The 22952-nt window shown below is 51.3% G+C and overlaps 1 protein-coding gene across 1 annotated transcript in view; it reads right to left on the bottom strand.

The window, feature by feature from the left end:
- Positions 1–205: 205 nt before the first annotated feature.
- RFX8 (regulatory factor X8) overlaps positions 206–22952 on the bottom strand; it is a 51209-nt gene continuing 28462 nt past the window's right edge. Inside the window, exons 5-12 of the mRNA XM_043917723.1 lie at positions 21157–21270; positions 19454–19604; positions 17174–17232; positions 15734–15890; positions 14226–14320; positions 9458–9572; positions 5153–5469; positions 206–426 (exon numbers count right to left, since the gene is read on the bottom strand). Coding sequence (XP_043773658.1) covers positions 232–426; positions 5153–5469; positions 9458–9572; positions 14226–14320; positions 15734–15890; positions 17174–17232; positions 19454–19604; positions 21157–21270 — 1203 coding nt within the window. The 3' untranslated portion in view covers positions 206–231. The remainder of the gene's footprint in view (positions 427–5152; positions 5470–9457; positions 9573–14225; positions 14321–15733; positions 15891–17173; positions 17233–19453; positions 19605–21156; positions 21271–22952) is intronic.

The raw sequence follows: 22952 nt of genomic DNA, 5'->3' as shown, positions 1-22952 counted from the left end.
TCTCAAATTTCTCTCAAGTCCCCACAGAAATACCGGGAAAGCCCCGAAGAAAGGCAACAGAGGCAAAAATTATTCTCCAAATCAGTTTATATGATTGATCAAAACCAATTCCTTGAAATACATGTAAACAGGAAACAGTGCTACCTCTACTATTTACACAAAATCTTTCTCACCAATAAAAAAGTATTATCATTTACTCTATTCTTAAGAACGAAAATAATGTATGTTTTCTCAGTCCAATAAATAGTCTCCCGTGTCAGCATTACTTTCCCTAAGATAAATATCCTCAGAGCTTTGGGATACATCTGATATGTGGATCACAAATTTTTGTCCGTCTGTCAGGGTTATGAGGGTCTCTTGTCCCAGAGGAAGGCTGAGTTTGATGGTGTTTTCTGTGGCTCTATCTTCCAACAACACCTGGATGAGCTGTGTGGGGTGGGTGGGGCGGGGAGGCGGTGTTTAGAAGAAAAATTGAAAAGAGACAGTTACACTTTTCCATTTCAGGACCCACCATTTGAATTCTTCTTCCACACGCTCATCTCACCCTGGACCTAGTGCAGGGGACCCCGACTTCCCAGGGGAGCACTCGGGCTGCTGAAGATTTGTGGGAGGAATCTCAAACCCAGGATGGCACAAGAGAGGGTGTTGAGTGTTGGTGCAAGAGTGGGAGCAGGTGGCTCCCTTGAGGAGAAGGATGTGGGCACTGCAGGTGTTTGTGAGGCCTGAGAGGGAAGCAACACTGCCATGAAAGGCATGGGGAGGGACTTCCCTGGCAGCCCAGGGGTTAAGATCCCATGCGGCCATGCAGGAGGCGGGGTGCGATCCCTGGTTGGGGAACTAGGATCCTTCATGCCACGAAGCTCAGCCAAAAAATTAAAAATTAAAACAGACTCAGAGAGCCTGGGTTGGTTGTGAAAGTCAGGAGGGAGCCTGTGAAGTGCCCACGGGTCTCCTTGCAGCTGTAATTCTCAGCACCTTGTCTGCTTTCCAGATGGATACTGGCCCTCTGAGCCGACACCGTTGGCTCAAGTTCCCACATAGACCCTCCCTCCACCACTGGTCAAATAGACCAGTATATAAAGGAGGAAGCCTGTGAAGACTCTCATGGGTTACATTAACACTCCATAGGGTAGTAATTGACATGAGACATTCACAGACTCTGATGTTGGCTCTCAGATAGTCATCAAGTTGCCTGAGCAAACCTTCCTATCGGAGAAACAAGAATAATACGCCACCCTCAGCTCCAAGGGTATTCGAAAGATGGGCAAATCCTCAGATATGATTACTTTCACACTGACAGAGATGTATTTTCTTGGTCTGATTTCTTCAACAGTGCCCCCCCACCTTCATCCCCATAAGCTAGCATATTTTGACCAAGATGTGCAAAAGATAACTTTGAATGCAAGGTTAATGAAAGTACATATCTCACTCATTCTCCATAAATTTAATGATAACCATCACCAACCAATGAAAAGATGTTTTTCTTCTGTCTCTCAAAACAAAAAACAAACAAAAAAACAAATACCACCTGTCTTCATCTTTACCTTGTGGCTGAAGTCACTTATTTTAAAATATTTTTGCCACGCTTTAATGCTTGAGTATATGACCCAAACTGAAAACTGTGTGTGTGTGTGTGTGTGTGTGTGTGTGTGTGTGTGTGTGTGTGTGTGTGTGTGTGTGTGTGTGTGTGTGTGTGTGTGTGTGTGTGTGTGCGTGTGCATGCTCAGTCGTGTCCGACTCTTTGCAGTTCCACGGATTATAGCCCACCAGACTCCTCTGTCCGTGGGATTTCCCAGGTAAGAATACTGGAACTGGTTGCCAGGTTAAGGAGAATGGCCTTTATTTAATATCAGTATAATTTTCCCTTTATTCTTAAGACATGCCTTGGCATCTTACTATTTTGAGCACGGGTACAATAGAGAGGAGCAACAGATGGAAGTGGTGGTGGGGCTTCTGACTTGAGTTGGGCGCAGGGACTGAGCTGAACTGTTCGGGTCGGGCAGCCCCAGAGGTGCCGCTGAGCAGGTGTTAACTTGTGGTAGATGAGAGCAGATGGGACCCTGAGCATGTGCTTTTTTGCTGAAGACAAGTGCACATGCTGACTAGTGAGTGCAGTGGAAATTAGATGAGCCTAACTTTTCAGTGTTAGAGTGTTTAAGTCATTATAGCTAATTTGGCAGGCTCACCCGAGCAGAAGCAGGTTTAATTAATCTCTAATGCATATTACCTTGGATTATCTGACATTTATCTGCTTGTATTGCTTTATTATGTTGTTCAATTATTTAATGTCCTCTCTACTGTTGCCACCAATTAAATATAGGTGGAATGCACCCATTGCAATAAACTTCAGAGTGGCTGGGGATTGGGTAGAGAATGTTCTGGAAAGGTGTTCAGATTAGGAGGTTTTGTTGGAGAAATAATAACAATAACTAGGGTTATGGGTACTTTTTATGCTTCTAAGAATTTTACAAATAAATAACTTATTTATACCTCATTATAGCCTATGGAATTAGATGTCTTTATCTCCATTTTGTAGAAGAGAAAGCTGAGGAGCAGAAAAATAAAGCAACTTGCCCAAGGTTCTCAGCTCCTCTGTCCATGGGATTTCCCAGACAAGGATACTGGAGTGGGTTGCCATTTCCTTCTCCAGGGCATCTTCCCGACCCAGGGATCGAGCCCACGTCTCCTGCACGGGCGGGGGGCGGGGGGGCGGTTACCACTGAGCCACCCAGGAAACCCGCTTAAGTGGAAGACGTGGAATTTGAACCCAGAAAGTTATGTACCAGAACTGCTCACAGTGGGCTACAGATATTTTCCCAAATCATCAGACTTGAACGTCCAGCTCAGACACGCGTCCTGTTAGCGCTCCCAAGCGACTGGGGTAAGCCCCCTGACGGGTCCTGTCACCAGGACAGGGTGTGTTCTCCAGAGGGTCAGGGGCCAGGAGAGGGCTCTCTAGGGCACAGTCTGGCCAACCCGTCCCTCCTCCAGACCGAGCTGGGCCTTCTCTCTGCCCACGGCCCTGGACCACCAGCTCAGTGAGAGGAGCCTGAACCGCCTCCATCGGCTCCTTCTCTTGGTGGCCCAGCACCCCTCACTGCCACCCCCCCAGTCCCTGATCGGGGCCACTGTTTTCCCGGCCCCAGTCTCTTCTGTCTTGTTGGCTTCATATACACACGCCCAGGGGAGATGAGTTTCCTATTTACAGACACACATTAGTGTCTCTAGCACCGAGAGTACGGAAGCATTGGGTGTTGAATTTACTATCTCAAGGTCAGCAAATGAACGCCTGATGGAGACAGAGGACTGCTGACTGTGAGAAGTGGCTCTTTTGCTCCTGTTTCATTTGTCCAGACCAGTGGGTGTCTCGTCCAGTCCGCTTAGTAACAGTCTGCCGAGGTTCTGTGGGCTTGGGATGGGGAAGGGCTGCAGGGCATGGACGGGCGTCCCAGGTGGTGCTAGTAGTAAGGAACCCAGCTGCCATGCAGGAGACACAGGTTTGATCCCTGGGTTGGGAAGATCCCCTGGAGAAGGAAATGGCAACCCACTCCAGTATTCTTGCCTGGAGAATCCCACGGACAGAGGAGCCTGGCGGGCTACAGTCTATGGGGTCACAAAGAGCTGGACACAACTGAAGTGACTTAGCATGCACGCAGGGCACAGACAGTTCCAGCTGTGACTCAGCCATGTGGTTCTGACCACGTTTCATCCAGGTTGAGGTCACGCCCCTGCCTTCAGTGGTCTCCTAAGCAGACTCATCTACTCAGAAGGGGAACTTGTGGATGTGAAAAGAATGCCACGTAAAGAGGCCAAGCTTCCAAACATGTGTGCAGGAGTTTTAGAAATTACTACTGACAGTTGTCAAGGTTTTTTTTCTCAACCAGCCCACTCCCCTGCCTCAAATCCAGCTGAACTTCCTGCTGAATGTGCCTCCCCTCCCTGGCATTCGAAACCCCATCTCAGATCTCTGCATCCTGCGTCCTACTCTTCTGGGGGCCTGGGCCATCCTCCTCCCATCTAGCATTGTAGAAGAATGATGAGATCAGGCAGGCCAGGGTGTCAGCCTCCGTTCTGCAGTTCACTTCCTATGGGCCTCTGGGCCTCACTTAGCTTTTCTGAGCATCTGTTTCCTCATCCATGGCATGAAAATGATAAGAACAGATACTGTGCAGGGTTGTATGGCTTTGAGACAACATATATCAAGTGTGCACAGTACATTCTTACTTTTATTATTTTTTTAATATATGTTTTTTAATTTACTTGGCTGCCCCAGGTCTGAGCTGCAGCCCGTGGGATCTAGTTCCCTGACCAGGGATCGAACCCAGCCCCCCTGCATTGGGAGTGTGGAGTCTTAGCTATTGGACCACCAGAGAAATCACCTTACTTTTCATTATTTTAATTTTTGGGGCCATGCTGCAAGGCTTTCAGAATCCTAATTTCCCAACCAGGGATCAAACCTCAGGCCCTGAAACTGAAAGTGAAGAGTCCTACCTACTGGACTACCAGGGAATTCCTGCAATCCTTATTTTTTAATCTTTCAAGATGGGCCCCAATTCCATCCTTTCAAAAATCCTTTGTACTCAGACTACTCAGCGTTTCCTTTCTTTAAACGCCCCCAGAGGCATTTTCAGTACATGTCACTCCCCTTGGGTGTAGTGATCTGCCGCTCAGCAAGCCTGTTCACACCTGGCAGGCTCTGGGAGGGCCAGGTGAGAGCTGTCCCCGTGTTCCTCGGCTCTCGTCAAGCCAGGCACGTTTCGGAGCTGAGCAGTGGTCAACAGACACACTGGCAAAATCGCTTAAAGCAGAGATGAATCTAGAATCCTGTGTCCTTGTTTGGACAATGTATAACCCCCTCGATTCTTAGGGCTTCCCTGGTGGCTCAGAGGGTAAAGAGTCTGCGTGCAATGCGAGAGACCTGGGTTCAGTCCCTAGGTTGGGAAGACCCCCTGGAGAAGGGAATGACAGCCCACTCCAGTACTCCTGCCTGAAGAATTCCATGGACAGAGGAGCCTGGCGGGCTAGAGTCCATGGGATTGCAGAGAGTCAGACACCACCGAGTGACTAAGCACAGCGCCTGGGTTTCCTAACCCCCGGGTTCTCACTCCCCTGAGGACTCTGCTGGACGGAAGGCGGGCCACGGTGTGCCTACCTTGCTGCCCGTGACGGTGTCCACCAGGAAGCCGGGCACCCTGACCACCACACTGCTCCCCGCCGTGGCACTGGGGCTCTGGCCCCTGCATCTGAGCACCACCCGGGGGGGATCCGCACTCAGGCTTTCACGCTCCTGAGCTGGGGGGCAGTCTGGAGGGTGGTGGGGCTCACGGTCTGGCTGGACAGGACACTGGCCATCTGGCAGTGTCTCCTTGAGACTTCCCACGTCGTCCTCCTCCTCTTCCTCCTCAATGCATGACTGAAGTATGTGAATCACATATTCCAAAAGCAGCAAATGAAACAGGTGCCAGGAGCCTACATTGAAATAACAACCCCCCAGTGAATAAGCAGACAGACAGATGGACAGATAAACAGATCCCAGTGGAACGAACAGCTTTTCCAGGGCGCTCAGCTCCTGTGCACTAGAGCCTCACTCCTCTTGGCAAAGTCCAAGAGCCCCTGCAGGATCCATCACCCTCGCAGCATCCCACACCCAGAGGACCCCAGAAGGTGACTTTAGCACCAGGCGCTCAGTGAGCTGAGTCATGACGGGGAACATCAACACAGCTGCTGTGAGATGGGGGGAGAGCCGCCCTGCAGAGAAACGGGCGCCCTTCCCAGAGGTGGAGAGCGAGCCCCTCAACCGCCCACTACCTGGCTGCATCTCCTGGGGGGTACCGGTGAGGGGCTCAGGGGCTGTCCTTAGGGAGTTAGCGGGCAGGGGCCAGCTGAGCGCTCTGAATCCCAAGGCTTCTGGCTCCAGAAAACAAAAGGATAATTAACATTCAGTTGAGAAATGGGGTAGGGGGAGATCTGGCCTAGAACACTTCTTAAAAGATAATTTTTAAAATTAGTCTTTAAAAATCTTTATTTTAAATTTACTTATTTTTTAATTGAGGGATAATTGTCTTACAGAATTGTGTTGGTTTCTGCCAAACATCAAAAGGTAATTTTTTAATGAAGATAAAACTGTGATTCTCTCACAGATGTAAAATGAATGCATTTCAAAGATTTTATAGGACTCAATTAATGAGAGAAATAGCAAGCTGCTGCAACTGATTATAGCACTGGGAACTCAGCCAGGTGCTCTGTGATGACTGACGGGGGAGGGATGGGGCAGTGGGAGGGAGGCCCAGGAGGAGGGAACATAAGTATACATGTAGCCAATTCATGTTGTTGTACGGCAGAAACCAACAGTATAATTGTAAAGCGATTATACTCCAATAAAAATTAAATTTAAAAAAGAGAGAATTCAAAGGACTAAACATACACAGACGTAAAGAATGCCGCTGACGTTAATGGCTGTCCTCAGCTGCACCCACCTGACATACTATAGTTTGCATTTCTGGGCAGGAGAATCATATTACCTGTTTGATACAATTTACAAGATTTGTAAAATAACTCAGACCATGAACATGGCACCAACCCCAAAAGGGTGTGTTGACTCTTTCTGTCCAAGTCAAAGCTTTGCACAAGGGCCACTTGTCTCTGCTAGGTCTTGGGTGAGAGAACCTGGTTCTGTGGCATGACATGGCCTGGTCTGGAATAAGTCTGACCCCGAAACAACTCTTTGCTTGTTTGACTTTGTGAAACCACGGTCCATGTGCAGAGGAAGGATGGGTGGTAGTGAGTACTCTGACTTCATATGAAGGTCCAAGAAGGTGCAGGGTGAGACCACAGTAGACCAAGAACGGCACCCACTCTATGAGTAAACAAAGGATGCTGCAGCCATCAAGCCATCACATTACAGCCCCCGACAGTGAGCCCTGGGGGAACTCAGGATAGAGGCAGGGTGTCCACCCCTCATCTAGTAATCAGCTGTTGCAGCCGCCCCAACAGCACCCCCTGAGGAGACTCAGGATGAGAAAACACAGGATACTGGTCCTGGAGAGCTGAGAAGCATATTGAAGGAAAGATTTCAGCGAGCCTAGACTCTTGCATCCTCCCATAGATAGAAGAGTACTAAATTCCTTAGGACTTCCCTGGTGGCTCAGATGGTAAAGAATCTGCCTGCAATGCAGGAGACCCAGGTTCGATCCCTAGGTCGGGAAGATACCCTGGAAGAGGGCATGGCAACCCACTCCTGTATTCTTGCCTGGAAAATCCCATGGACAGCGGAGCCTGGCAGGGTGCAGTCCACAGGGTCGCAAAGAATCGGGCATGATTGAGAGACTAATACACACACACACACAAATTCCTTAACTTGAGATGTCAGGTTTTCTTTAATCAACAGCAAACTTTTGATGTTCCCACTACTTGGTCTTTGTTGCAAAAACCTCATATACAGCCTGGCTCCGCCCCTCACCTCTTCAGTCCCTTAGAGCTACCTGAGATGCTGTGTCCTAGGCTTAAGTCCTCAGTTTTGTCCACTGAATAAAACGTTACTCTTAACTTTCAGGTTGTGCATTTTTTTCAGTCGGCAGTACCAACGACTGAAAGGGCTGGTTTTCCTTTTGTGGTTGTACCTGAACTCTGCCCTGGAAGAGCGTCAACGTTAAGCCTGTCATCCTGACCTTTGTAGGCAGAGCCTCACGAATGGGTGTCACCTGTGTGGCTGCTTACAGCCGAAACCCTCCACGGAGACCTGGAGTTTGCAGAATGGTCTAGAATAGGGTGTGTCTGCTCTCTGTCCGCTCTTCCTGACCCCCGTACCCGCTGCAGGGGCCTCTGGCTGCCCTGGGGCAGGGGTTCCTCCCCCTGACTGGTGTGCTAGCTCGTGCGGTGGAGGCTCTGTCTGTCTGTCCATGGCTGTGTGTCCAGTGTCCAGGAAGGTGCCTGGGACTTTGCAGGGATGCACAGGTGTCTGCTGAAACGAGTGATCCCCTCCATGGGGCCGCGGGCCTCAGGGGTGACGGTCCCTCCCCACGGCTCTCCTGTGCTGTGCGTCAGCCCCACAGCTGTGACAGGTGAGACCTCCCCTGGCATAGGAAGACCATCCACTTGACAAGAAAGTTTGCAAGACACGCTCTGCTTTATCCTTCTCCACACAGCGGCGTCAGTCACTCAATCGTGTCCAGCTCTTTGTGATGCCAGGCTCCTCTGTCTATGGAGTTCTCCAGGCAAGGATACTGGAGTGGGTAGCCATTCCCTTCTCCAGGGCATTGTCCCCATCCAGGCATTCAACCCAGGTCTCCTGCATGGGCAGGTGGATTCCTTACTGTCTGAGTCAGCAGGGAAGCCCACAGAGGCAGCTTTATCAATTGTTATTCCTGGAAGTTAAATCCAGGTGCCCCAAAGAACCCATTTTTCCCCTCCATTTCGGTTGGGAGTAAAAGAGGGTGCCTGGTTCTTTTCTCAGAATGTCCCAAAGCAGATAATTCAAAAGTCAGGGGAGGTTTCCTGCGTATCTGACAATGATGGCAGGGGAATGATAAAAGAAACTTCTACATATTGAACTCTAGAGGAGGCATCTGGCTTTATACATGAGTGAACTTGACTCTGATGCTAACGAAAATAGTATCAAACTTATGGCCTATCAACCCTACACAGGTCCTCTGCTTTGAATGTTAGAGAAAAGGACATATTGACCAGAAGTAAAGAACGTCCATGTTGAAAACAAAGATTAAATGCCTCCCTTCTGGGGACACCAGCACTGGTCCTCCTTCAATGATAAGACTCCCTTTCCAGGTGCCAAGGCCATGCTGACTTGCTGTGTGCGTGCTGGTCTCTTTTTTTTTTTTTTAAACCTTGAAGAAATGTAAGCCTGACTTGTTAATGTTCTTTGTTCTGACGAGATATGAAACTGTGCTGCTCTCCAGAGCAGCTTCTCAGGGTCATCTGGGGAGCAGGCTTGTGGGCTAGTCCTAATGTGTGTGTGTTAAGTCATGTCATGTCTGACTCTTGTGACCCCATGGACTGTAGCCCGCCAGGCTCCTCTGTCTATGGGATTCTCCAGGCAAGAATACTGCAGTGTGTTGCCATGCCCTCCCCCAGGGGATCTTCCTGACCCAGGGATCGAACCCACAACTCCGGCATTGACAGGAGGATTGTTTACCACTAGTGCTACCTGGGAGGGCGAGTCTTCAGTCTGGCTCAAGTAAAACTTTGTTCTTATTTTTTATTGTTTACTGATTATTTTCAGGGACAGGAGAGTGAGGCAGGGCCCAACCATTTGATGAATTATCGTGTTGTCATCATAAAAAGATTAGCGTGGTTTTGTGTGATTCTGTGTGTCCGTGTTGTATTTTACATAAAAAGGCGAGAAGGCAGTGAGTGGGTTTCACGTGGCCGTGTGGAAAGCCCTGAGGCTGTGACCACAGCTGTGACAGGCAGGCTTCGCAACACCGCGTGTTCTCGGACTTACCGAAGCTGTCTCTGTGACAGAGGGTCATGGCTCTGCTCACCGCCGTGAGGAGGAAATTCCACCTCAGCTGGAAGCTGGCGGCCAACTGGATAAACTCCTCTTTGCTTCTGCTTGGCTGTTACATTTTAGAGAGAGGGAAAAAACAAATGCTGGGGTTTATGATAAAAATTGAGGAGAGCATGTTGTCAGAGTCGCCCACGGAGGGTGCAGACACTGACGTGGCCTGAGGGGGAGAGGAGGCAGGAAGGGCCGGGTGAGAGGAGGCCCAGGCCTGGTCTCTCGCCATCCCCGGTCGAGGGTGATTCCTGGCAAGACCTTTTGAAGTGGGGGAGAGAAGGCAGGAGGTGGGAGAGGGGCCCACTTCTTTTTTTAATCCCTCACAAGTTTTTAAAAAGAGGTCACTTGTGAGGACCCCTTCAGGGTCCCCTGCCCCTGCAGGGCAGTCTTGCTGAGGCCCCCTTGGCAGTTGCCGTCGGGGACATCGGGGGCTAATTTATACTTGGCAAATCTGATGCTGTGGTAAGGGGGCCCAGAATCCCACAGTGATGGGAGGAAGGGGGCTGATTTTGGAAAGCACCACGCTGGCTGCTGCACTGGGTGAGTTATCGAGGCCCGGAAGGTCCACCCGTGTGGTCATCCGATGGCCTGAGTGGCACTAAACCAGGGGATGCTGTATGTATGTGCAGACCAAGGCACTCCCCCGCCAGACCGACAGCAGCCTTGGGTTGCAGTTCTGGTGAATTACAAACGGGCAGCGCCACAGGAGTCCCCCAGCACAGGCTGGGGTGAACCCCCTGAACCTCCCCTGCGTGGGGACCACCCACAGTCTCAACCACAGTCTCCAAGGAAGAGTTGCGGTGACTGGCCAGGAATGAAGAGGTGCCCTTCCATCTCTGCTTATCTTCAGCCCCCACTGAGAACACCCAAAGGACCACTCGGGACTCTGGGTAGGTGTGGACCTGTAACCAAGCAAGACCCTATGGGGGGGCCTCCCTGGGACAGACACCCCCCACCCCCACCCTCTGCTGGGGCTCCTTGCTGAAGTACCCAGATGATAGCATCTTCTGTATTTTTCCCGAGTTTTTCCAATGCTAAACATCACTAACAAGTGGAAGACACTAACTACTCGATGATGAGGAGCACACAGCCCACAGGCCTTCTAGTGTCTAAGGACCAGTAAGGTTAACTGCCCTGTTATCTCAACATCAGCCAATCAGAGAACCGTGCAAAAGCTAATCACACACCCGAGACCCGCCCCCCTGACCCGGCCCTTGGGAATGCTTTGCTGAAGGCCTCTGGGGAGTTTTGAGCATAAGCCACCCATTCTCCTTGCATGGCCCTGCAATAAACCTTTCTCTGCCCCAGCCTCTGACCTTCCAGTCTGTTCGGCTTCACAGTGCATCCTGAACATGAACCTGGGTTTGGTAACAGACTCCCCTTAGCAGCGGCATCCTCTCCCCATGCCTCTAGACCTCCTGGACAGGGGGGCTCTTGGGAGGACCCCTGCTGGGGTTCAGGACACACAAAGATGTCCCTAAAGCACCCAGAGAAGGCGCAGTGGGCAACCTCAGCCCAATCTCCGAGCCTTCCTCCTCTTTGCCAGTAGCATGACGCCTTGGGTTTCCACGTTTAGAAATTCCTCTTTGGCCCAAACTGCACGAGAACTGGGGGAACCAAATGAAACACAACACGGCTGAGTGTCTCCATGTGTCCCAGATGCTGACAACTTGAGATGATTAGTCTGGGACATGTCTGAAGCTTCACATCTTAACAGTCTGAGCATTTTACTGACAATAGTCTTTTTTTTTTTTTAATCAGACAAGCTATTTTGGAAAAACAAGCCCATCAAATGCAGGCGGTCACAAAACCACCGCTTTCCTAAGATGTCTCCTTCATGAGGGCTGTGGGGGTGAGGGTGGACACACCACGTCACGTGGGCTCGGACGCAGGATGGGCCTGTGCCGCTGTGGGCAGGACTGGTGCCCATGATCTCAGTGGGTTTAGCTGGGGTACAGCTGAGGCCGCGTGGGTGCCCAAAACAAGGACCAGAGGACAGGGAGCTTCACCCTACTGAACAAATCGAAGCCTCCACAGCTATGCAACTGCACACGTGACCTCTGGTACAAGTGAGCTTTGCCAAGGACCAAGGAGGAGGGAAATCAAAACCACATGGCGGAGCTTCCCTGACAGCTCACTGGTAAAGCGCCCACCTGCCAACCTGGATGCTGGTTCGATTCCTGATCTGGGAAGACCCCACATGCTGTGGAGCAGCTAAGCCCATGTGCCACAACTACGGAACCAGAGTTCTAGAATCTGGGAGCCACAGCTACTGAGCCCATGTGCTGCAACCACCAAAGCCTGTGCACCCCAGAGCCAGTGCTCTGCCCGAGGAGAAGCCAATGCAACTAGAGAGTCACCCCCTCTCACTGCAACTAGAGAGAAGCCCATGGAGCAAGGAGACCCAGCCAAAAATAAACAGACAAGTAAAATTATTAAGGAAAACACACAGAATCTGGAAAGATTATTTCTAAGAAGCAAAGAATAAGAATAGACGCCTGCCAAGTCTTAGAACCCAGCTGTCAAGCTCCTCCCTGGGCTTTCTGGGGGAGGGATGGGTTGGGAAGACCTGTTGTTGGAGACTTCTGGAGAAAACTCGAGTCACATTCTGGTTCCAGGCCCTCCAGGTCCTTGCTCTCTGCTGCAGAGATGTCTCCCCTCTTCCCTAGACTGGTCCCCCGCTTTCCCTATGCCCACTCTGCTCCTGCCGACCTCTCTCAGGAAGGCTGTCTCCCTTTCTCAGCTGATTTTACTCTTACCTGCCCTTTACCTCCCAGTCATTCCCATTCCCAGATGCCTTAGCTTTCAGAGGGTGGTGTCTTCATAGGCAGAAGGCCCGCTGTTTGGGGTCCACTGGGGCCTGGTGCTGGGGTTCCCCCAATAGCATCATCAGCTCCGACAGAGTGACTAGAAGCAGCCTTTGGCAGGAGGTGCTCTCTGGAGGAGGCCCCTTCCATCCTGTCTTTAACCTCGAACCAGGCACCAACCCCCACCACCTCCCTGGCCCTGCTCTGCTCATTTCCTGCCCAAGCACACCTTTCAGACCTTTTGATCATGCAATGCTCTGCCTGAACTATTGCTTCTTTCTGCAGATTAAAGATGTAGAAATGAAGAGTAAGGGTCAACAGATGACCGGATCTCTTCCCCAGCTTCCCCTTCAGTAATCTCCTGAACAAACTGTGTGAAGAAGAGCGCATCTAAAGAGAAGGAAAACGGTAACCCACTCCAGTATTCCTGCCTGGAGAATCCCATGGACAGAGGAGTCTGGCGGCCTACAGTCCATGGGATTGCAAAGAGTCGGACACAGCGGAAGCACACATGCATGCATGACAAAAAAATAAAAAGAGAGAGAGAAACCGCAAGGAGTAGACGAGCCTGGACACAAGCCTGGATGCAGTGGAGGACGGCGAGGACCCTTCCCTCCTCTTCTCAGCAATTAACTGAGATCACCTCCCCGTTTCCCTTTAAAGATGTTCAGAGCCACGCAGAGTCTCCAGAGGTGGATTTGAGGACACTGAGTTTCATCATCTCTCCAGGCTGCAAGCATTCTGATCAAAAGCAATTTTCTTCTCTACCAACATTTGCTTCACTCCAGTACCGATTTCTGAGCAGTGAGCGGCCGAACCTGATTCAGTAATGTGACTGCTGGTACCACTCATGATGACAATCAAGCCAAAGCACGTACTGAACCCAAGTGACGTGTCTGTCAGAAGGACCAAACCCACTCACATCCAAAACCAATTCATCCTGGCTTTCATGAACCCAAGCCTGACACTTTACTGAGACTGCATATAAAACCCCCATATGAGCACCGTTCTCCCTGAGAAATGGAGCATCTCCTGCCATATCAGTCAACAAGGATGTCACAGTCATCAGTGATTCCAGCCCTCCAAAAGTGAATTCCTGAGCCCTAAGGGCACACCGAGGAATGAAAAGAATACCTGCAATCTGGCATCCATAAGGCTGCAGCCACTCCCTACGGTGAGCCCTGAGGAACTCTGGGTGTGAAAAACACAGGATTCTGGCCCCAGATAGCTGAGATGCATATGAAAGGAATGATTTAAGAGAGCCCAGACTCTTGCATCTTCTTGCATCTTCCATACACAGAAAAGCACTAAATTGCTTAACTTGGGATATCTGGTTTTCTTTAATTCACAAAATACTTTTGATGTTCAGACTACCTGCCCTCTGTTGCAAATTTCTATATAACCTGACTCCTCCCTCTGCCTCCTTGCAGCAGTTCTCTCAGGACCATTTGAGATGTTGTCTCCCACGCTTGAAGTCCTAAAAATTTCCACTGAGTTAAACATAAAACTCTCAACTTTTAGGTTGTGACTTTATTTTTAAGTTGATATCCCTCCATAGACAAACCCATCTCCCTCCTAAACACTCCTGCTTGGTGTTCACACACTCACAAGGGCAACACACTCACACTTACCTGCCTACACCCACCCACACACATGCTCACCCATGCACACATGTGCCACTTGCAAGCAGACACACACACACACTTGTATGAGGCACAAGCCTCCGAGACACCACTTCCGCATCCCGAAGTGCCATCCCGGCCATAACACACTGTTGTCAGAGCCCCAGAGAAAACGCTTTCCCTCTGCATAGGTCCTCTGAGCGCTCAGTCCCATAACGTAGCCAGAATGACCAACACTTGCTTCTTCTCTTAAAAAAAAAAAAAGTATATATGATTTTGTACCTGGAAGACAAATTCTTGGAGATTTGAAGACAGACAATTCATGAATACACTGAGATCTGTTGACGTCCCCAGCAAAGAAATTAAACTGCTCAAACCTATCAACAGACAAAACAAACCAAAAGATGGTGAGCCATGCGGCAGAATTTCCCGGTAGGTATTTGTATACCAGGTAACCTAGGGGACCATATCCTCACAGCGGGTTCAAAGGCATCCCCTGGGGCCTCACACTCATTGTGAACACAAAGGCTGCCTTCTTGGGTCAGATGTGTCAGCCCAGGTCGTCTGGTTCAGAGCTCTGTGCTCTTGCCTTCCAGCGACCCCCTCTGCTCCTTGTTGAAATGGGAAAAAAGATTTTGAAATCATAACTACACCTTGTAATTACGCAGAACCTGGCTCCAAGTGAGCTCACTGCATGATACAGACATGACCTCACCCATCCCCGCTGTTTTTATAAAGGGGATGAAGGACATCAAAGCCGCTGAGGGATGTTAGGTGCCTTGCCGGGGGCTGTGGACTCTGGCAGCACAGACCTGAGGGGTGGAGGCTGGGAAGTGATGGAGGGACTAGGGCCCCCCACCTGTGCAGGCAGCAGTGAGGGAGACAGGGTGGAAGGACAGCCTTTGGCCCCCCCACCTGAGGACCACCACATGCCAGGAAGATTTGGAAAACCCAGTGGACTGCCTCGGCCCTGGAAGAGGCCCCACCAGGCTCTGTCTGGAAGTATTTCCAGGCACACCTCGAGCATTTACCTGTCACATGTCATGCTGTCTCCCTGCCGGATCTGTGCTCCCTTGGAGAGACACACAAGGAAGCCATCAGGAGCCCGGGAGCCCCTGGAAGGCTGGCAGGCACCTGGGGGAGAGGCCTCAGGCCTCCCAGGCCCCCCTGAGCTTGGGCTGAGGGTGAGAGCAAGCTTTGGGGAGTCACCTGGGGTTTCCAGCGGAGTCAGCGGCCTGGGAGGGGGGTTTCCATAGCCCTGAGGTCTACTGGGTTTGGTGTACACTTTTCAGATGCTGGCTTGGTTGGAGGGGAGTCTCCTGGGGGAGGATCTGTGATTTGGGACAGCCAGGTAGTAGGGAGTGGGGAGATCTTCAAGGGACAGTTGAGTGGTGGGGGAGGGGCTACTTATCAAGAACTGTTGTTGTTTAGTTGCTGGGTCACGTCCGACTCTTTGCAACCCCATGAACTCTAAACCTGCCAGGCTCCTCTGTCCATGGGATTTCCCAGCCAAGATTCCTGGAGTGGGTTGCCATTTCCTTCTCCAGGAGATATTCCTGATCCAGGAATTGAACCCATGTCTCCTGCATTGGCGGAGGGATTCTCTACCACTGAGCCACCAGCGAAGCCCCGAGTTATTTCAGTAGTTTCATATATTAGGGATGGCCATGCCAGCCCCGATCATATACCAAACACTGAGTTATTTCAGTAGTTTCATATATTAGGGATGGCCATGCCAGCCCCGATCATATACCAAACACTGCACAAAGAGGCGGCTGAAGGAGGATTACATTTCATCTCTGTGTTCTCTTCCAGGACATCGGCACCGCTCAGGTCCCTAGGCAGGACTTTATGGGAAATATCCAAAACGCCCTGATGTAAGATGGTGCATAGATCCGTCTTCAGGACGCTGACCCTCCTGCTGTTTCTCAGCACCATCCTCATGGTCTGAAGACAAAGGGCACACACAACACTTACTGAAGTCTCATCATCCTACTGTAGCCTGATGCCCCCCTCTCCAAATTACCATGGTTTTGTAGTTATCAAAGAGAAAGAACAGTGGATTGAGGGTATTGCCCATTAAAATGGAATCCCAGCAGACAATGAAAATGTCTGAATTTCCCACATTCTAGAACTGCCTTTCTGAAATGCAGCATTTAGAACACTTCTGCCTGGGGGCAGGTGGGTGCGGGGTCTCAGGGCCTGTGGTGCCTCCTCTCCCAGCCCCTGATCCTCTGTGCCCCCAGCAAGGAGCCTGAATGCTCCAGAGAGACAACCAGTGGCTGACTCGGGGTCTGCAAGGCAAGTGTGTTTCTGGAAAAGCAAAAAAGGTGGGCGGACTCTACAGGGTGGCCGACGGGACACAGAAGTCGTGTCTTTTCTTCCTCTGGGAGCCCTGGGCAGTGAATTTGGCCTCCAATGTCCAAAGGGATGCTTCCCTGGTGGCTCAGCAGTAAAGAGTCAGCCTGCCGATGCAGGAGACGCAGGAGATATGGGTTCAATCCCTGGGTTAGGAAGATCTCCTTGGAGAAGCGAATGGAAACCCACTCCAGTATTCTTGCCTGGAGCAACCCATGGACAGAGGAGCCTGGCGGGCTACAGTCCATGCAGACACAAAGAGTTGGACACGACTGAGCACGCACATGCACGTCCAAGGGGACGATCCAATTCCTGCCACATTCAGGGTGGGTCACCCGTATCCCAGCCCCGGGAGCAGGCGCCACAGCCACTTCAGTTTTATGGAGAGGAAACGGGCCCTTGGGCGCTAAGTAAACCCCCTGGGCAACACTGAAGGGCCGGTTCTGGAGCCTGAGGTGGCTGCTCCAGACGGGTTGGGATGGAGGTTGTGTTGCAAAGTCGCGGCCATCGGCCCTCGAACACAGAAGGGGGAACCAGCTAGAGGGGCTGGGTCTGGGGGAGAAGTTCTGTGCTGGGAGGATGGAGACTGTCAAAGGCGGGCTTGGCTGGATGCCTCCCTGGCTGGGGCTGCTTTAGGGCAGAGGGCTGGTCCCCGGCTCTGTCCCCATCTGCTGCCATGGGATTTCAGAACAGATTCCAGAACCTTTTCTCTGGCCCCTCTCCCCGCGCCTCTAACACTGAAGCTGCGTGGTCACACAAGACAGAGAAGGTCAGAGCCCAGAACCTGGCGGCCCCAACACGCATCGGGGTGGGTGGGTGCGCAGCCAGGACAGGGCCTGCTGTCTGCTCCGGGGGACACTCAGGAAACCTACCTTCGCCATGTTGGAAAGGTATGTCTTTCTTCTTAGCCTTTTGACAAACACAGTAACCTCTGTCAAGAACAATACACACGGCCATTACTGATCCTGTAACTTCACGTTGACGTGAATGACTGGGGGTGGGGGCAGGGAGCAGGCTGGGAGAGAAGGCACACACGGGTGGTGCCCAGAGCTGGCACACCTGTCTGCCCAGAATGGCCAGCCGCCTCCCTGCCCCACACAGCCAGGCCCCCAGTACCCTTGCTCCCGTGCCTTTCCCCGCATGGCTCTAGATCCTCTGGGGGCAAGGTGATAACCCCCTACCCCTCACCCAGTGCTGGAAAAGTGATGTCAGCAGCACCTGCCTCGGGGGCTCTGTGGACTTGAGCTTTTTGCCCAGGAACTCTGAGTTCCTCCAACTTCCACATCCTTGCATGCTCTCCTTGGGAAATGACCAGAAATGAGAAAATGAGAGAGGGGATGCCCTCCTGGATGGACTCATTCACTCATTTTATTCATGCGTTCGTTCACAGGGATACTCCCTCCAGCGCCTTCACGGCTGGAGGAAGGAGAGGGACCTCCATTCTCCAGGGGCTCCCGGCTAAGGACAGGTGACCAATGCACAGTCTCCCACCAGCAGGGCAAGCGCTCCCGCCAACACAAGCCACAGGGAGAAAGAGCGAGAAGGCTTCTTGGGGTAGAAAGTGCCGGGAGCAGCTCCACCTGGAAGTGGATCTTCAGTCTGGGTAGGAGTTGGCCAGGCAAGGGGTTGGAGGAGGCTGATGGGGTACAAACAGCAGCAGGAACAGGGCTTCTTGGGCACCACCAGTCAGGAGTCTCTGGGGAGCACCAGTGGGTGCTGGAGGTTCCTGGGGGCAGGGGGGCAGGGATGGGTCAGAGGTCAAGCAGTGGTGGAGAGTGGCCCACCCACAACGGGGACATGGTGATCACACAAGCTGGGCCTGTGAGTTTCCCAGCGGGTCAAACAGGGATCAATGCAGCCAGGGGTGCTGGGGGTGATGGGAGGGGAGGGCCGTGTGACCAAGGAGAGTGAGGCTGGAGGCAGGACCATCAGTGTGGAAGCTATTGAAGAGCCTGGGCGGCAGGGATGAGAGCTGGGGGGCAGGAAGAGGGCAGGTGGGGAAGGGGCCACCGGAAAACTGGACCCCTGTCCTGGGCGTCCAGCACACACCAGACCTCACTGTTCTCTTTGGGGGACCCTTCCTGCCATATTCCTGACTGCCGATCACACGCCCTGGGCCTGTGAGTTTCCAAGTGGGTCAAACAGGGATGAATGCAGCCAGGGGTGCTGGGAGCGCCAGGGGGTGAAGATAAGTCATGGTCTGTTCTGTGGGCCCTCGGGGGAGATGGCACACACAGGGTGCCAGGGAGGCGGACTCGCAGGGCGGAGGGGAATAGGTGGGGAGGGCTGGGCGCCGGGAGAGGCCTGAGCTGCCCAGGAAGGGTGGGGCTGGGCGGGGAGAGCTAGAGGCGATGATGGAGAACCTCACAAAGGCAGGAGGGAGAAACAAGGGTATTTCCAGGACCATAAAAGACACTGTCCGTCCAGTGGGCGTGTGCTGGAGTTTACGAGGGCCACGGTGTCGGAGAGACACTAACGGTCAGCTTCAGGAAGGCCTGGAGCAGCCGCTGCAGGCTTGAGCAGACCAATAGCCTCCTGCGTTCACACTCCACGGGGGCGTGACCGTCCGGGGGTCTGGAGTGTGGGCAAGCTGGGCCTTGGGAAGAATTTCTAAGGAGGGAGCGATACTCTTGGAGCCTCATGGGGCCTGAGCAGAGCACAGGGAGGGGGGGGTACGCTAGGCCAGGACCCTCGTTGGCCCTGCTTGGGTGGGCAGTGAGTCAAGGATGGCAGCTGCCTCCCGGAGTTGGCTGGAGATGGCCAGAGGCACAACTGGCCTCCCCCTTGCCCTTTGCTACCTCTCCAGCCCCTTGGCCCTGCTTGGGGAATCGGCAAGAGGGTGTGGATGGATCAACACACGCCTCCCTTATGGGCATTAAAGGAAAAGCTGAGAAAGCCGAAGCGCAGGACATGTGGACTGCAGTTCAGCTCATGAGGGCAAAGCGACCCCAGAGGGGAGAGCGGGACTTCCCCGGCAGTCCAGTGGTTACAACTTCATGCTTCCATTGCAGGGGGTGCAGGTTTGGCTCCTGGCTGGGCAACTAAGATCCTATATACCCCAGGCTGCAGTAAAGAGGAGACGACCTACCCCATGTGGAAAGCTAGATGCCTCACTTGCATTCACAGGATCCACGTTCTCCATGGAAACCCACCTTTGAATTTGGAGATCTGTAAGAGGGCTGGAAAGCCCTCCAGAGCAGAGAGGAGCCACAGCTTGAATTTCTTACTAAACAACCGGACAGATTTCAAATACTGAATAGAAACATCTTCCAAAAAGTCATGGAGGAGAATGTCCTCAATTCCCTACAACAGAAGTGACAAGACATGTGGACGCCAGCCCGCGCTGGCAGCCTCTGGTCACAAGAGGCCAAGGGTCATGCGAGCCACAGGCCAAGAGAGGGGCCCCCACCCAGCTAAGGACGCAGCCACCACGGAGCCTTGGCTGCTGCCCACTGGGTAAGGACATCAGGCTGGAGAGGCTTGAATCAGAACTCTTTCAAAGATTTCAAAATATTGAGGACTGATTCACAAACGTACACAACATGAATGTTGGCTAAGACTGGTTTTGGTTTTGAGGTCAAACCAAAATCTTTAAGGGCTGAACCCAGCCTCAAGTTTTCAACCTTTGGGTTAAAAATTTAGAAGCCCTGGATTTTTTCCCCCCTAAAAACAAATATAAAATAAAAGGTAAAAGTTCATGACAAGCTTAAGGAAAGCACATTTTCACTCCAGAAATTATATATAATTGATGCCCAAACCACAGTTCATCATTCTAGACACAGAGTTGAAAAAACAAACCTACAAACCCCAGGAGTTGTGTACAATCGAAAGCAACGACTCCAATTGCCTATTTTAAAAAGTCCTCTTTTGTTAAAATATCACAGTAAGGACTCTGACTCAATTCGGGGTTCACTGAAATGAATGATTCACTGGACCCACCAGTCACCCTGTGTCCTTCCCTCTTTCTCTCTGATGTCATCGGATCCCTCAGTCCAACCTTCTTCCCGTGTCACCTTGACTGTGGCAAAGCCTCCCCCCAACCCTCTGCTCCAATAATACGGCATCCAATGCCGCTGCCAACCCACTGTCTCCTCGGTAACTCCAAGTCTCCCACAGGGCAAGTGAGGTAAGTCCGGTCACAGCGACCTTCCTGCCTTGTGATGCCTATGACCACCCTCTGCCTCTGCCGGCACCACGTGCTCCTCCCAGAATCCACGTGCTCCACCAGGCGTTTTCTCTTCCATTTTGAGTCTGCAGAATTTCTCCTTTCCTACGAGACTTGCCAGCAACACAGGCTCCTCTGGGAAGCCCTCTGAGGCATCTCTGCTCTTCCTTTGGGTGTCCAGAACAGCCCAATCACACTGTGTTGTAGAACCTCCCATACTGTAGCACACTCACTGGCTTTTTCTCTACACGAGGTCACTCGGACTCTCAGTGAATTCAGAAAGGAAAACTGAGTCTTAGGGAAAGATCTAAGGCACGTGGTCCATTGGCCCCACCACTGATTCCTCAGAGGATCTGAGATCCATGGACACCCCAGAGCGTGAGGGCTGTGGCTCTAACCCCAGTGTGTGAATGCCAAGTCGCTTCAGTCGTGTCTGACTTTCCTGCAACCCCATGGACTGTAGCCCACCAGGCTTCCCTGTCCACGGAATTTTTCAGGCAAGAGTATTGGAGTGGGTTGCTATTTTCTTCTCTAGGAGATCTTCCTGAACCCAGGGATCAACCCCACCTCTCCTGTGTCTCCCACACTGGCAGGCGGGTTTGTTACCACCAGCGCCACCTGGGAAGCCCCCAGCACTGGGTACCAGTTTCTGGACAGGACAGAAGCCGGCACCCGGAAGGAACCGCCTACCTTGTACAGCTGCGCGTCGTAGCACTTAAGGAGCTGGCACACGTCAGGGAGCGACAGGAGCATCACTGCGTCTTGCTGCAGAGACTTCCAGAAGGACATCAGCAAGTCCTCCACCTGACGCAAGGGACAGAACATAGCTTTGAACCCTGCTTTTGTGCCTGGCGAGACCAGTCCTCCACAGGCAGCTCATCAAACCTGAATGGTAACTGGATTAATTTCATTCCAACTGATGTTAAGCTTTGCCTGTCGGCTTTTCCAAGCTGTATTTAATGTATCATATTTTATTTTAAAAAATGTTTATCTAAGTAAATAAATCTCATTAATAAATAAATACTTTATAAATAATATTTATTTATTAATAAATATTAAATTTATTTGTAATATAATTAAGACCCGTTCCAGGTCTCAATTGTGGCACACAGGATCTTTTAGCAGCAACAATCGAACTCTTAGGGCTTCCTGGTGGCTCAGATGTTAGAGAATCTGCCTGCAATGCCGGAGACCTAAGTTTGATCCCTGGGTGGGGAAGATCCCCTGGAGAAGGGAATGACAACCCACTCCAGTATTCTTGCTTGGAGAATCCCACAGACAGAGGAGCCTGGTGGGCCACAGTCCACAGGGTCGCAAAGAGTCAGACACAACTGAGAGACTAACACTTCCAGTTTCATGAGAACTCTTAGTTGTGCCTTGTGGGATCTAGTTCCCTGACCAGGGATGGAACCCAGGCCCCTGGCCTTGGGAGCACACAGTCTTAGCCACTGGAGCACTAAGGAAGTCTCCCAAGCTGCATTTTAGAAGGGATTTTACATCCATCAGAGAGCACCTGCTGGGTGGGTGGAAGACTGGTCCTGAGGCAGTTTTCTAGAAGGAAGGCTGATTATGATAACAAGGGGGCTCTCCTGATTACAGTAGGACAAAGATCGGACCCTGAGGGTACAAACCAGAGTTCAGAATGCATTTTCAGTGACTGACTGACCCCATCAATTATTTTCAGCTCAGAAAGATGTGTAACCATATATAACCAAAGATATACTGCCTCCTCCTTGACATGTTGGAATTCACCTACAACAGTTCAGTTCAGTTCAGTCACTCAGTCATGTCCAACTCTTTGCGGACTGCAGCACACCAGGCCTCCCTGTCCATCACCAACTCCTGGAGCTTACTCAAACTCATGTCCATTGAGTCGGTGATGCCATCCAACCATCTCATCCTCTGTTGTCCCCTTCTCCTCCCGCCTTCAATCTTTCCCAGCATCAGGGTCTTTTCAAATGAGTCAGTTCTTCGCATCAGGTGGCCAAAGTATTGAGTTTCAGCTTCAGTATCAGTCCTTCCAATGAATACGCAGGACTGATTTCCTTCAGGATGGACTGGTTGGATCTTCTTGCAGTCCAAAAGACTCTCAAGAGTCTTCTCCAACACCACAGTTCAAAAGCATCAATTCTTCAGTGCTCAGCTTTCTTTATAGTCCAGCTCTCACATCCATACACGACCACTGGAAAAACCATAGCTTTGACTAAAGACGCTGCCGGCTAAAGGGAGCCAGTGTGATGCTACAAAAGGCATTTCTTTTTTTTTAGTATTATTAGCAAAATATTTATTCATTTGAAAGTGAAACAGCATTTTATGACGATCTGAGTTAATGCTATAAACCTTGGTAAAAGAGCCTATAATTCCATAAGTAGTGTATTTGCCACTTTATTCTGAGTGTACCTCCTAAAAGCCAGCTACACCTTTTTAACTTTTTATTCTGTATTGGCGTCTAGTCAATTAACAATGCTGTGATAGTTTCAGGTGGG

This window comes from Cervus elaphus, chromosome 11 (assembly GCF_910594005.1).
Source record: "Cervus elaphus chromosome 11, mCerEla1.1, whole genome shotgun sequence".
Taxonomy (NCBI): domain Eukaryota; kingdom Metazoa; phylum Chordata; class Mammalia; order Artiodactyla; family Cervidae; genus Cervus; species Cervus elaphus.
The sequence above is the reverse complement of the archived record's forward strand: the minus strand, read 5'-3'. Positions and strand labels throughout refer to the sequence as shown.